We start from the raw sequence: 12,858 nt of genomic DNA, 5'->3' as shown, positions 1-12,858 counted from the left end.
CCTGATACTCAGCTTTATTAGTTGTAAATACAGGTTATTAAACAGGATTTTTTATATTGCGATTTTTGACAATAGAATAATTCTTCGACATATCTTTGAATTCAGTAATAACGAATAAATAAATACAATAAATGAAAACCGTCCAAATACATTGATTGTATCAAACAAACATGTTTTTACCATGTGCATTGTTTTCATTGAATGAAGTTTTTAGATTGCGCGTCGGGACATTAGTAAGTCTTGTGGTAATATCTGAAGTTTTAACGTAAAACATTGACAAAATTGCATTAATTTAGAATGAAAGTCTTAAATTTTAAAGCCAAAAAACATCCTTGATTTTCTGAGCCATAAAGAATCATTTTTAGTAGCGCCCAACATGCATGTGAAGAATAGCAAAATTGAAAGAAGTAGGTTTTGTTTTAATGTAGACGTAATGCCGAAACGCAGGTGTATCATTTCGAGGTTGAAAAATCTGGCGGACATCTTGGATTTCGACGCCTTCTTGGTTTTCAGCAGTTGAATGATTTTGTACCATCTCAGCGCTCATCATGTTGAATTATGAGCCCTCCGTTAAAAAAAACAATCAGATTCTATCTTTCTTATCTTATCTCAGCTGTTCAACTGTTTGTTCATTTTTATCAATGGTTTTAGACCAAAAAAATGAAAGAATTAATGCTATTTTTCAACTCGAAGATATGCAGAAGAATCATTCAGGTAGCGAATAAGCGTTAAAAAATCCTATTTGATATGAAGAATGAATCGAAGCCAACCCTCAAATATGCAAGAGCACAAATCTGGAGAATCTAACACCCGTTTGAGCTGACAACTTAATCGATTAGTCATCACCAGCTGGTGATCAATCTATTAACTTTTCAGCTGAAACGGACGTTCGGATCTCCAGATTTGTGCTCTTTAAAATTTGAGGTTTGGCTCCGATTCATCTTCACCTTAAAATCGTCAAGATAGATCACAAGATCGTGATAGATCACATCACGATTGATCGCACGTTGAGAAATCGTTAGCACCATCACACTCGTGTTGTATATAACACGATGCGACTGGCTGTTAGATTAGTCCATTACTTCATTCAAATATTCTTCAATAATCGTCTGATATTTTTCTATGGATGTTCCAGAGACTTCTCAAAAGAATTACTTCCAGGAATGGTCACGACAATTTGTCCCAGAACATATGCAGGGTTGGTCGTAGATATATTTAAGAAAGCATTCACTGATTCATTCAGAAATGCCTTAGAGGATTGCTCCATTTGTTTAACAAATGAAGAAGTTTCTGGTAGCAATTATTACAGTTAGTTTCCCAGAATTTTCACTGTAGATATTCTCAATCCTTGTCATGCGCCTATACTTTTGAGTGTCCTGCACAAACGATGTCACGATTTACTAGGCATGAGAATACCATGAAAAACCTTATCATGTCGTCCATCCTCCATAAGAATAAGTACGATAATTAGTTTGATCGATTTGTATGTATATTGAACTGATGAATCATGGGTAGGACAATCCTTCGACTGTGCGTAGTATATGTCCTACCTGTCCTATCCACTTCCCGCGCCACTGAGATGGATATAAATGTTGTTCATAAACCTTCGAAAGATCATTGGTTACGTTTTAGGATCTGTGGACCTGTATTCTAAGTTATTGATTAACTTTAAACAGTGTTTGAACTTCAACCTTTTTACCAAGGTTTTGATCCTGTATGGGTGTTATTCATGTTGGCAATGTTCTAAAAGATCACTCTTTACGCTTGTAGATTTGATGATCTGAATTCCATATTTAAGTCGTTGCACGAAAATCTTAGTAGGATATAATAAAATGAGTCAGTATGGGTATCAACCTTGATCATTATCCTTCGAAGTATACGGAGTACGGACATGATTGTTGTCCATAAACCGTTAAGAGGTCACTGATTATGCTTGTAGATCCGACCTGTACTGTAAGGAATTAGGTATTGGCTAATTTTGAATAGCCGTTGAACTCAGAACTTGGTAAAACTTAACTATATGAGTCTGTATAGGTATGATCCTTGTTCGCAATGCTCTGGAAGGTCATCGTTTCGCTTGTAGATCTGATGGCTTGTATTCCAATCAGTTCTTGGATAACCTTAAACAGTATAATTATGTTTCATTAAATGAGTCCATATGAATTAATCTTGTCCTTATCCTTCGAACAGGAATGTCGAAATATCCAATGATCGCTGGTCTACAAGCTATCTCAAAGAAGTTTTAGTATAACCTTAACCGGTCGTTGAACTTGAAACATGACGGAGTATGTTTATAAATGTGCTCCAGAAACCTTCAATAAATCACTGATCACGCTTTTAGATCTGAAGGTCTGTTTCGTGGCTGATCGAGACTACCAAGGACAGTTAGCAAATAGCTTCAAGATTTGTAATCTACAAAGTTTCATCAATTTGATATCAATCTAAAAAAATAGAAAAAATAAATTTCCAGGACAAGAAATATATTTACGAAACACATCTTCTATTTACGCAAAATTCTATATACGTAGCCCAGATCTATTGCTTAAATGCAAGTTCCAGTGTATTACGTAAAATACGGATCGACTCACACTCTATGATTCCATATATGAAGCAAGGCGTTCGTGTTACTAAAACCGACGTCACCCCGGTAAAGTGGATCCATTGCGAAACCCCACTCGGCAGTTGAGTGACAAAACAAATCTGATCCCCGGGAAGCCTACCGCCAGCTATTGGCATGGCGGTGTAGCGGCTCATCCAAAATTTATTGGGAACAAGCTTTTGTTTTGCCAAAGCCCCAAAGTGATGTGTTGTTTTTCGCCATATTTGTGCGTGTATATTTCCCTGTGAGAAGCCGAGAAAATATCATTGTGAACACGTGCGTTTAGCTTGAAAAAAAAGGATCGGAAGAGTTGAGGCACAATTTTGTGAATTTCTGAACAATTTTGTTTATTTGCTCACGTTGCCTACAGATACCTACCATGCATGGTGGTTACCTGGAGAGTGTGCGTTTCATGGTAAGCTACCATGATGTTAATACGGACAGGATTTTGCAGTTTCGTTACTTGGAAGCAGTCAAGACTTATACGTCAGTGAGTATGAGACAAAAAGCTTATACTCCGTTTTCTTCTATTTTTTGCAAAAAACTGCTATCGAAAAAAATGCCAATTGTATTTTTAAAACACAAAAATTGAAGTGCTTGTTCAAAAACTGTGTTGACAGTATTAATGTTTACTGTCGCAAGTAACTCCAAAACCATGTTGTTCCTTTTTTCCAACCAAACTCTAAAATTGTTATGTCGAATTTTGGATTGAGAAACATTATAAAATGTATTCTTACAGGGAATTAAAAGTCGAAAAATGTAAGCTCAATTGAAATTTAAACGAAATACCACACGACCAAGAATTGTAACACATATTTTGAATATTACAACGCCCTCCGAAAAAAAAATAGAAACACTACAACAGCAACTTATGCTTGCCAGTAAAGTAAAGAGAATCAATACTTCAGGCATTGGCTGGCAATGATTAAGGTTTCAACTGATCGTGAATTAATAGATTAATTCGGTTAGATTAGACTGCCTAGATAAACTTCTTCTGTACTCAACTTTTACTGGAATTCAATGCTCTTTTTCTCTTCTCTTTAGCGTTACATCCCAACTGGGACGAAGCTTCCTTGTTCTATAAGTACTTCTACAGTTAGAGCACTTTTTATGCGATTTTACCAAAAATGCACTAAGTAGGAAGTCGAGAAAATGTCCACCCCAAATGATCCGCGACCGGACAGCGATTTGAAACTGCCATTCTCATCATGGTCTTGTTGAATAGTTGTGTATTTACCACTACGACTAGAAACTCTTAAGTCTTGTTCTTTTAAGTCTTCTGTTTTCGTTCAAATCCCCAGAATATGAACCCGTTAATGAGAACTAAAGTAGTGCATTAGCGAAGACCACTCCGCACTTACCTCATTACACTTATTACGCAGTTTGCTCCCGCAAGGACAATTGACCAGCCACGAAAGTCCATCGCCATCAGGAGGATAAAGTTGCCAACAAAGACGTAGACAACGACGACGACGACGGCGACAACAACAATTAAAACTCCTCGGAGCAAGAAGCCAGGATAAACAAGTCAGCTGCATCGCACCGATCTAGTATGAGCGAGGGTGGTGACAGTTGAGTCAAGTTTCTTGGCTGGCTTTTCCTCTGACGTCCAGTCGCGTCGAAAAGGATTAATAACAAATTGTGGGACGGGTAGCCGCTCGGTCGGTCCGACGAATGGCAATCCTATCCCGGGATGATAAATATTAATTTAAAAAGTTTAAGGGAAACTCCGTTTCCGCTTTGATGCTCCCCCAACGAAGCCAAAGTTTCTTCGGCGGCGCAAAGAGTAATAGAATTGTTGTTGGATCATTACTTCTGCTGACTTTGTTTAATCGCTCTGGCGTTGCGCTTTTTATTGCCATTGCCAATTAGAAACAGCTTTAAGAATCGGTCAAGCAGAAACATTCCCAATCAAAGGCCATCCCGGACGATTGACTGAACGGCGCAATTGAAAATTCATGACTCGTTCGCTCGCAGTGTGGATAAATATAGTCCAATAAAAAATCGTGTTTCGAGTTTTATTTTTCTTGTTTGTTGTTTTTTTATGGTACGTATTGAGCATTTTCCGGTCCAATTTGCCACTCGCGGGTTAAACAAGCGATTAATTTGCCATTTATAGTATATTAATAATAATGATTTGGCTCGATAGCGATACTCTGCTAGGTTGGCCTAGCAGACCAGCAAAAAAGCACTCATGGAAATGAGGCAACACCCGCGATAATAAAATGGAACAAGAAAAGCCTACCGGGCGGGAGTCGGTTGGCCGGTGCGTAATTTAATGCGCGAAATTTATTATAGATGAACCTAGTTTTCTGCAATTAAAAGATAATTAATTTGTTTGTTCCTAGTGTTGGCCGGCCTGAAAATTTGTTTGAAGATCAAAAGCTTGTTCTCAAGACAAAGTTTTGATTTTCTATTAAAAAGTGAATAAATACATTTTACATATTTGTTAAATTAGGCTTGAATGCCTTCAATGTGATTGTTTGAAGTAAAATTTCAATTAAGCATGAGTCCTAGATCTGACCAATTTATCGTGGCAGCATGTCTACTTGAAGGTTTCAAATAAATAGCTTTTTGTATATGTATGAATATTATAAGTTAAGTTTTGGAAGCATTAAGAGAATTCTTCCATTTTTGCAAGTATGAAGAAAAAATATCCAAACTATTTTGCAATCGACTACAGATGACACGAAAGGACGAAGCCTTTTTGTGAAGAGGCCTGTGTCATCCGCAAACAAAGTTTTTTGACATCCCTGAGGTAACTCAGGTAAGTCAGATGTGAAATTATTGTATAATATTGGTCACAAAATGCTGCATTGAGGAACACCAGCTCTTACAGGAAGTCTTTCAGACCTGGAGTTCTGATAATTAACCTGAAGTGTACGATTTAACAGATAACTTTGAATGATTCTAACAATGTATGTTGGAAAATTGAAGTTCTTTAATTTTAAAATCAAACCTTCATGCTAAACACTTTCGAATGCTTTTTTCTATGTCTAGAAGAGCAAGACCAGTAGAATAGACTTCAGATTTGTTGGAACGGATTAAATTTGTTACACGTAAAAGTTGATGAGTGGTCGAATGTCCATTACGGAATCCAAACTGTTCATTGGCCTAAATTGAAAATTCGGTGATGTGGGCCATCATTCTGTTCAAAATGACCTTTTCAAAAAGTTTACTGATGGAGGAAAGCAAGCTGATTGGACGATAGTTAGAAGCTTCTGCAGGATTTTTGTTTTTGCAGGATTGGTACAACCTTAGCATTTTTTCATTTGTCAGGAAAATATGACAACTGAAAACAATCGTTAAATGTATCAACTATGAATCATAAGTTACTTTCTGTAAGTTTCTTGATCAGGATTTAGAAAATTCCATAATCGCCAGGAGCTTTCATATTTTTGAATTTTTTAATAATAGTTCTCACTTCTTCCAAATCTCTCTCCCAGGAATTTTCGAAAACGTTCTCTTGATTGAAAATATTTCCGAAGTCCTGAGTAACTTAATTTTCTATTGGACTAGTAAGTCCTAAATTAAAATTGTGCGCGCTTTCAAACTGCATAGCAAGTTTTTTGTGCTTTTTCGCAATTAGTTAGTAATAATTTGTTTTCCTCTTTCAATGCCGGTATTGGCCTCTGAGTTTTTTTTTTCAAAATTTTAGATAATTTCCAAAAGGGCTTAAAGCCAGGGTCCAATTGAGAAATTTTATTTTCAAAATTTTTGTTTCTTAATTGTGCAAAACGTTTCTTGATTTTTTTCTGCAAATCCTGCCATATAATTTTCATAGCAGGATCGCGAGTGCGTTGAAATTGCCTTCTTCTCACGTTTTCAAGACGGATCAAGAGTTTAAGATCATCGTCTATAATCACGGATTCAAATTTTACTTCACATTTTGGAATTGCAATGCTCCTGGCTTCAACAATGGAATTTGTTAAAGTTTCAAGAGCATTGTCAATATCAAGTTTTGTTTGTAAAGAAATGTTAACATCGAGATTAGAGTCAATTGGGTGTCTAGGAGAGGAAAACTATGTAGGGCTATCAGGGTATTGAATTGAGAAATATCCTGAAGAGCACTCATCAAATAAAATTCTGTCGTTGGAATAACTTTGCGAATTATTCCATGAGCGATATTTGGCATTAAAGTCACCAATGACAAAACATTGTTGGCTTATTGCGAGTCAATTTTCGTAAGTCAGTATGGAGCTAATTAACTTGCTGCCCAAAGCATTGAAAAGGCATATTGGCAGCTTTGAAATTATATATACCAAGCTGTGTTTCAACAGAAACAACCAAAGTTTCAAAATTGTTGCTTTCAAATGACGAAAAAAGTTGATGTTTCATACTCCTATGAATGATGATTGCAATTCCCTCACATGCCCCATCAAGTCGATCATTACGATAAACAAAAAAGTTAGGATCTCTTTTGAGTTTGGATCCAGGTTTCAAATACGTTTCAGTAATAACTGCAATATGCACGTTATTAGCTGTAAGAAAATTAAACAGCTCGTCCTCTTTACCGTTCAAGGAACCAGTATTCCAATTTAAAATATTCAAATTATTATTTATTGGATCTATTAGAAAAACTTAATCCAATAACAATTTGATTAGTAAATTTTACACTGACTTGGACTGCTTCAGTCATAGTGGTGGCTTTGAACATTGCATCATTCATTAGATTCAATTGTTCAGTTAGAAAATTAAAATCAGAGGCAGGCATATCACTTGAAGTTGGTACATTATCTGATGATTTACCGTTAGAACTTTCAGTATGCTAAGAGGCGGAGAAGAAGTTTCCTGTGGCGGCAGGGTTTTTCCATTTGATTTGAAACAATTAGAATGGATACTCTTAGTATGAATAAGGGAGGAGTTCAAAATACCTGCTACGGTATCGGCAAAGGGTTTTCCTTGGGTAGATACATTCGAACGGCTACCCGACGGATTAAAATAAGCTTGTGAATGTTGCATGATTATAATCTTCCTGATGGGTATGATTCCTAATCAAGCAATCGTTAACTGAAAAATAAGCATTGTGCGATACTTTACCAGGGAAATACCGGAAACAACCGTTATCGTAACGGATATTATCTTTCATCTGCCTGGCACGAGCCTCGACGACTCGCCTACGCGAAGGGCAAGCCCAAAAATTTGACTTATGATTGCCCCCGCAATTGGCGCATATGAACTTATCGGTATCTTCCTTCACTGGACGTACGTCCTTAGCGTGAGAAGAACCTCTGTAAATCATGCATTTAGCATTCATGCGGCAATTTTGTGTACCATGACCCCACTATTGACACCGACGGCATTGAGTGGGGTTCTGGTAATTTCCTCCAGGTTTCCGAAAATGTTCCCATGTCGCACTGACATCGAACATAGGTCTAGCTTTTTCTAAAGCATTAATATTATTTATTTATTTTTTTATTTAAGTGAACTAAATAATATTATATTGATAATTGATTGTATAATCATTAATTATTTAATAATGTAATATAATATTCTTGAGAAAGACCTTTCAGAACAAAGCCAGATTGGGTTCTCTTTTTCTTATTGAATAAGTGGACTGGGGAAAATGCAAGTAAATCATTTATTCCATTGTTGATCTCTTCAGGTGACTTATAGTCACTTGAGAGACCTTCCAAGACGACTTTAAACAAACGTTCAGTTTTGACGTCATAAGTAAAAGATGTTTGAGAAGAAGTTCGCGATTTTTAAGAGTTTCCGGCAAAACGCGACAGTCTCCTTTCTTTGCGATTTGGAATGAGACCTTCATTCCCCTAGATCTCCTGCCTAAAACCCCCAAATTCGGAACAACTCACTACGATAGGCGGCACTCTTTGTTTCCTCACTTGAATCAAAGGGCCTGGACTAGATGCTACTTCGATTTGATGCTCAGAAAAATTATCTAAAGCATCGAACTGATTGCTCATTTCGTTGCAATTATCAACATTAACCATTTCACCCTTGTCTTCCAATTTTGCCACTTATAGTGACAGCTTTAAAACCCACTTTTTTGGAATTCAGAGATTCATCCTTCGTTTAGTTTGAAGTTGCAACCAAAATCAGTGAAAAATCGACGAGACAAACGAGAGGCGATGTCCAATCAGGATTACGAGATCTGATTTCGTCAGATACAATAAAGTTTGTGCGTTATTTGCCCGAAATTTATCTCCTATTTTCTTTACCAAAACTGAATGAATGACAATACTTCAATAACTCCCATGACCAAACGTTTATCCAGACGTTCTTCAGACTTACTCTCAGCGTCCATGTGCAACCCAGCCCTTCAACATTCCTTTAATCATACATTTCACTCATCAGTGTACCAACTCAGTAATAACCGAATAACCCGTGATGTCCACAACACTCTCTCTCCTCCCCCCTGCCCAATATGTCCGTGAACGCCCCCCACCTGGCCCCTCCCTCCAAATATCCGTTCATTCATCGTACTGCCTGGCCTGTTTTCCCCCCTACGAACCGCAAATCCTTCTTCTCTCTACCTAACCGGACAACTTCCTCCTTCTCTCTCTCTCCTCTCCCAACAGCGTCGAACTGCAGAAGGCGAACCTGGGCGATGAAGCCGCCGGCTCGGGAACCACTGGCACCGGTTCCGCGGTGAATCCCCTACTCCCGACCACCAGCAGCGGCTCCGGTTCCGGTAGTTCGGGGTCCGGTTCCAATAGTGCCGCTGCCAGTGCCATCGCAAGCAATCCGCTTGCCTCGGCCATTCCGTTGGCCCAGCTACTCTCCAAACCCGGTGCGCTGAATGCATTGACCAGCCTGTCGGCCCTCGGCGGATTGTCCGACCTGCTCGGTAATCTGTCCAGCGGGGCCTCCGGAGTCGGGTTGACCGCCATTCAGACCACCGGCGTCAATCGGCCGAAAACGACCCGGATGAGGTCCCCGAACAGCAACACCAGCATGAATGGCGATAGCAATAAGAAGAGCGAGCGCAATAAATTTAATCCCTACTAGGAAGGGACAGCTCCCGATGCACTTTGTATGGGCGGGATGGTCGTGGAGCTTAAAACTAACTTCCGAGAGTAGGATAACAGTGTAGGAGAAGGCGCCGGAATCCTGCGCAAATATATGAATAGATGTGTGTACGCTAGCGGTAGACTGTGTAGGGACAAAGTTTAATTGAGACGACACTTTGGAGGAAAAAAAAAGTCCTGCCAATTCTTTCCTCGATCGGAGGAATCGAAGTGGAGAAAGTCAAACATGAATTTATTATAAAGAGCACTGACGATTGGTATAGGAAAATTTCGTAGAATTTCTTTTCCCCGTCGGATTATGCGCGAATGCACTCTGCGGAGGGTTTTTCCAGTTTACAAAGTACGAGATCCCTGGGAAGGATCTGGTAGCGATGGAAGAATCAGCTGAAGCAGACGAGATAAAAGTTTTATTTATAGAATTTAATTCAATTAAGATTTAAAATAGGATCACGATCAGCAGTCTACAGTGCGGCAATGAAAGAGAGCCAGATAGTAGACGTCGTAGAATGTAGAAAAGGGCAGAATCGTTTAAGCTTTTATTTTTTTCGTTGGTTTTGTGCCCTCGGTACCATTCTACTCGAGATAGCCAACATTCATCCAGCAGTTTGCGTTCCGTAGAGTTTGATGGCCGCGTGCTATAGCTATAATTAGTGCCGTCGCGAAATGTTTGCAGATTCTTTGTTTTTTTTTCTTTTCAAAGCCATAGGCGCTGGTAGTTTGCTTTAAAATTAACTACAATCGTCTGTCACCGAATATTTCAGTATGATTCACATTACGGTTCTAATTAATTGTAATTATTGTATATTTAAAATGAATCGACGGCTTGAATCGCTTGGCTCCTTAGGAGAGTAGATGAGTGGCATTTGAATAAGGTAGTGAGGCAAACGTCTCCAATAGATTGTTGGCTTCTAATAAAAGTTGACTTCGAGATTAAAATCGGTAAAAGTAAGTGGTGGCATGAGTTCGCCTCACGAACGTTGGTCTTCGAACCCTGCAAATGTTCATTCCCAGTCGTATCTTTCCAATCACAATCATATTGTGATTCTCACAATTTTTGGTTTATATCCAGAGGGCGTGAAATAAACACCAAAAACTTCTTGCTGTTCTCGACAAACAGTTTTTGACCTGATATCGATTCTTCTATCAGACATGCAAAGCAGCACAAGCATCAAATCCATCTCAGCGCATCATCAATACGAATTAAACGCCAGGGCCAGCAGAGAACAGCCTGGGGGTTGCTTTGGAAACTCATCTCATTTGCTGCTGCCGAATTTTCTTCATCCATTTATTCGTTGGCGGCGAAAAACTGGAATCAATTTCGACCGAAGCGCGAGTCCTCCGTGTGCCATGAATCCGTCGAAAAGATCAAACATTCTCGACGACGACGACCCTATGATGATTGAATGGAGGAAATCTGTGCCGTCGTTTTGCCTTGCACATCAGCAGGTGCCCCGCCAAAAGTCGAACTTTAATTATAGCGATAGGAAGAATAGGAAAAAAAAGACAACGTCGTCGTTCGGAAAATCAATCTCTGAACTTCAGGCGGAATCATTAAATCCTGCGTGGAATGTGGGGCGGCCCCTGGGTTGGTGGCTGCATATCGATCACAGTAATTCGATCCTAATCACACTAATCCAAATTATTCACCCGTGTAATGGGATGCTTCGAGCGCGCGAGGCCTGTCTGCCTTGTCGTCGCCTGTCAGAATGATGTGGCGAAATTTGTTCGACTACCTTCAATGGGGGACTCATCATCGCAGAAACATCCGCCGCCGAGTGATTTCGCGCCGCGGCGGATGATCTGGAAGGATGCGCGGTTGGAATGCTTTTCTAATCTTTTTCGCATCGTTCACTCATTTAGTTGATTAACCGTTTTAATTATCCACCCTTCTTGGTGAGAAAAGGGGGTTTTTACCACCCACGAAGTTCCTACCGATGGGTTGCTTTCCGCGCGCAGATATATTGCAGTGGGTGGTGCCATCGATCGTGAGATGTCAGCACCGCGAATACAAAGTTTCACAAATTATTTCCATTGTTCAGTTTGAAGTAATGCCAAGAACGTGAAAATTTGCTTGCTTGAACATTGAAAGCGATTCCGACTCGTAAGTTTCAAAATGTTTCAATCCATGCGTCATTATTTCGTTGTAGGCTTTTTGGATGACGTTCTAGTAGCACATAACAGACATGCTTTGCAGACATCTTCTTAACGAAAAGTACAGCTCGTTTCATTTGCGAACACTAGCGAACCTGGTGATGGTAGGAAAACTTTTGTTCTATCAGAGTGACAAATTCAAAGCTTCTAACTCGCATCAAAAAGATCTTAATGCTTATGTTTTAGTTGTTAAACCATTTTCAAAAGTTGAAGATTATCTCAAAGATTTCAAAATTAGAAGCTATTTCACAGCATATACCTTTCAAGAACCTTCTGAAGTGTAGTTGTACTATAAAGCTTTCACTAAAGCTTTTGAAAGGTTCGGAACAGCATCACTGCATTTATTTTTTAAAGAATTCGTTACAAAGTCTTTCAGAAACTGTCTCATCTTCTGGGTTCAATTTTGAGATTCAATATATTCCATGTCGTGCCTTTTCCTTAGGAACCAAAATTTGGAATTCCAGGGATAGGGTAAAACTGTATTCTAAGTATTTCAGTTATTATCAGACTCAACAGATCTTTTGTATTACGATTATCTCTTAAGGATTCAACGATACCTAGAAAAAGATCTTTGATCTGTTTATTTCAGCAGTTTTCTCATGAGTTCATGTCAAAGTAATGAAAATTCTAGTAAAATTCTATTATTTCACTTTAAACAATAGGGAGCCTGATCCCATTCTTAGCATTTTTGATTCACTTCGGCAGTGGGGTTTGTCAAAGTTTGGCCACAATATGTGCTTCTCATTACAAAGTGTCAGAAATTCGGTCACGAAAAGCCCCTCATGCCAAGCGAATCTGGGAAGTGCCCAAGAAGCTCTACAACCTATTGGCTGAATACAAGATGAACAGATGCTTTCAACTATGATGAAAACACTTGTAGATCATCGAGAAACCGGCAGAAACTATGAGTCGAAAATTCCCTCAAGGGTTAAAATGTAGCTTCATTGACGATGTTTCCTTTCTGATAAGGACGAGATTACTACCAGTGGCGTGACTAGGGTTTTCGAGGCCCGGTGCGGAGTCGTTTCTGTGATTGAAAATAATGAACTTTCGTTTTTGGCTTGTTATTTAGCAATCAAAATTTCAATCCATGAAGAATGATGTCGATACAACTTCAGG

The 12,858-nt window shown here is 38.9% G+C and overlaps 1 protein-coding gene across 21 annotated transcripts in view; it reads left to right on the top strand.

Annotated features, from left to right (window-relative positions):
* Positions 1-12,858, top strand: part of LOC5569595 (poly(rC)-binding protein 3) — a 441,652-nt gene that overhangs the window by 384,711 nt on the left and 44,083 nt on the right. For 16 of the 21 annotated variants that reach the window (XM_021842836.1, XM_021842832.1, XM_021842835.1 and 13 more), the window contains one exon: positions 9,139-10,533. The exons of the other annotated variants lie outside the window; for them this stretch is intronic. In XM_021842836.1, the coding sequence (XP_021698528.1) occupies positions 9,139-9,568 (430 nt within the window). In that variant the 3' untranslated portion in view covers positions 9,569-10,533. Of the gene's footprint in view, positions 1-9,138; positions 10,534-12,858 lie in introns of those variants that run through there. 21 annotated transcript variants of the gene reach the window in all.

This window comes from Aedes aegypti, chromosome 2 (genome assembly GCF_002204515.2).
Source record: "Aedes aegypti strain LVP_AGWG chromosome 2, AaegL5.0 Primary Assembly, whole genome shotgun sequence".
Lineage (NCBI taxonomy): Eukaryota > Metazoa > Arthropoda > Insecta > Diptera > Culicidae > Aedes > Aedes aegypti.
This window is presented reverse-complemented; position numbering and strand designations above follow the sequence as displayed.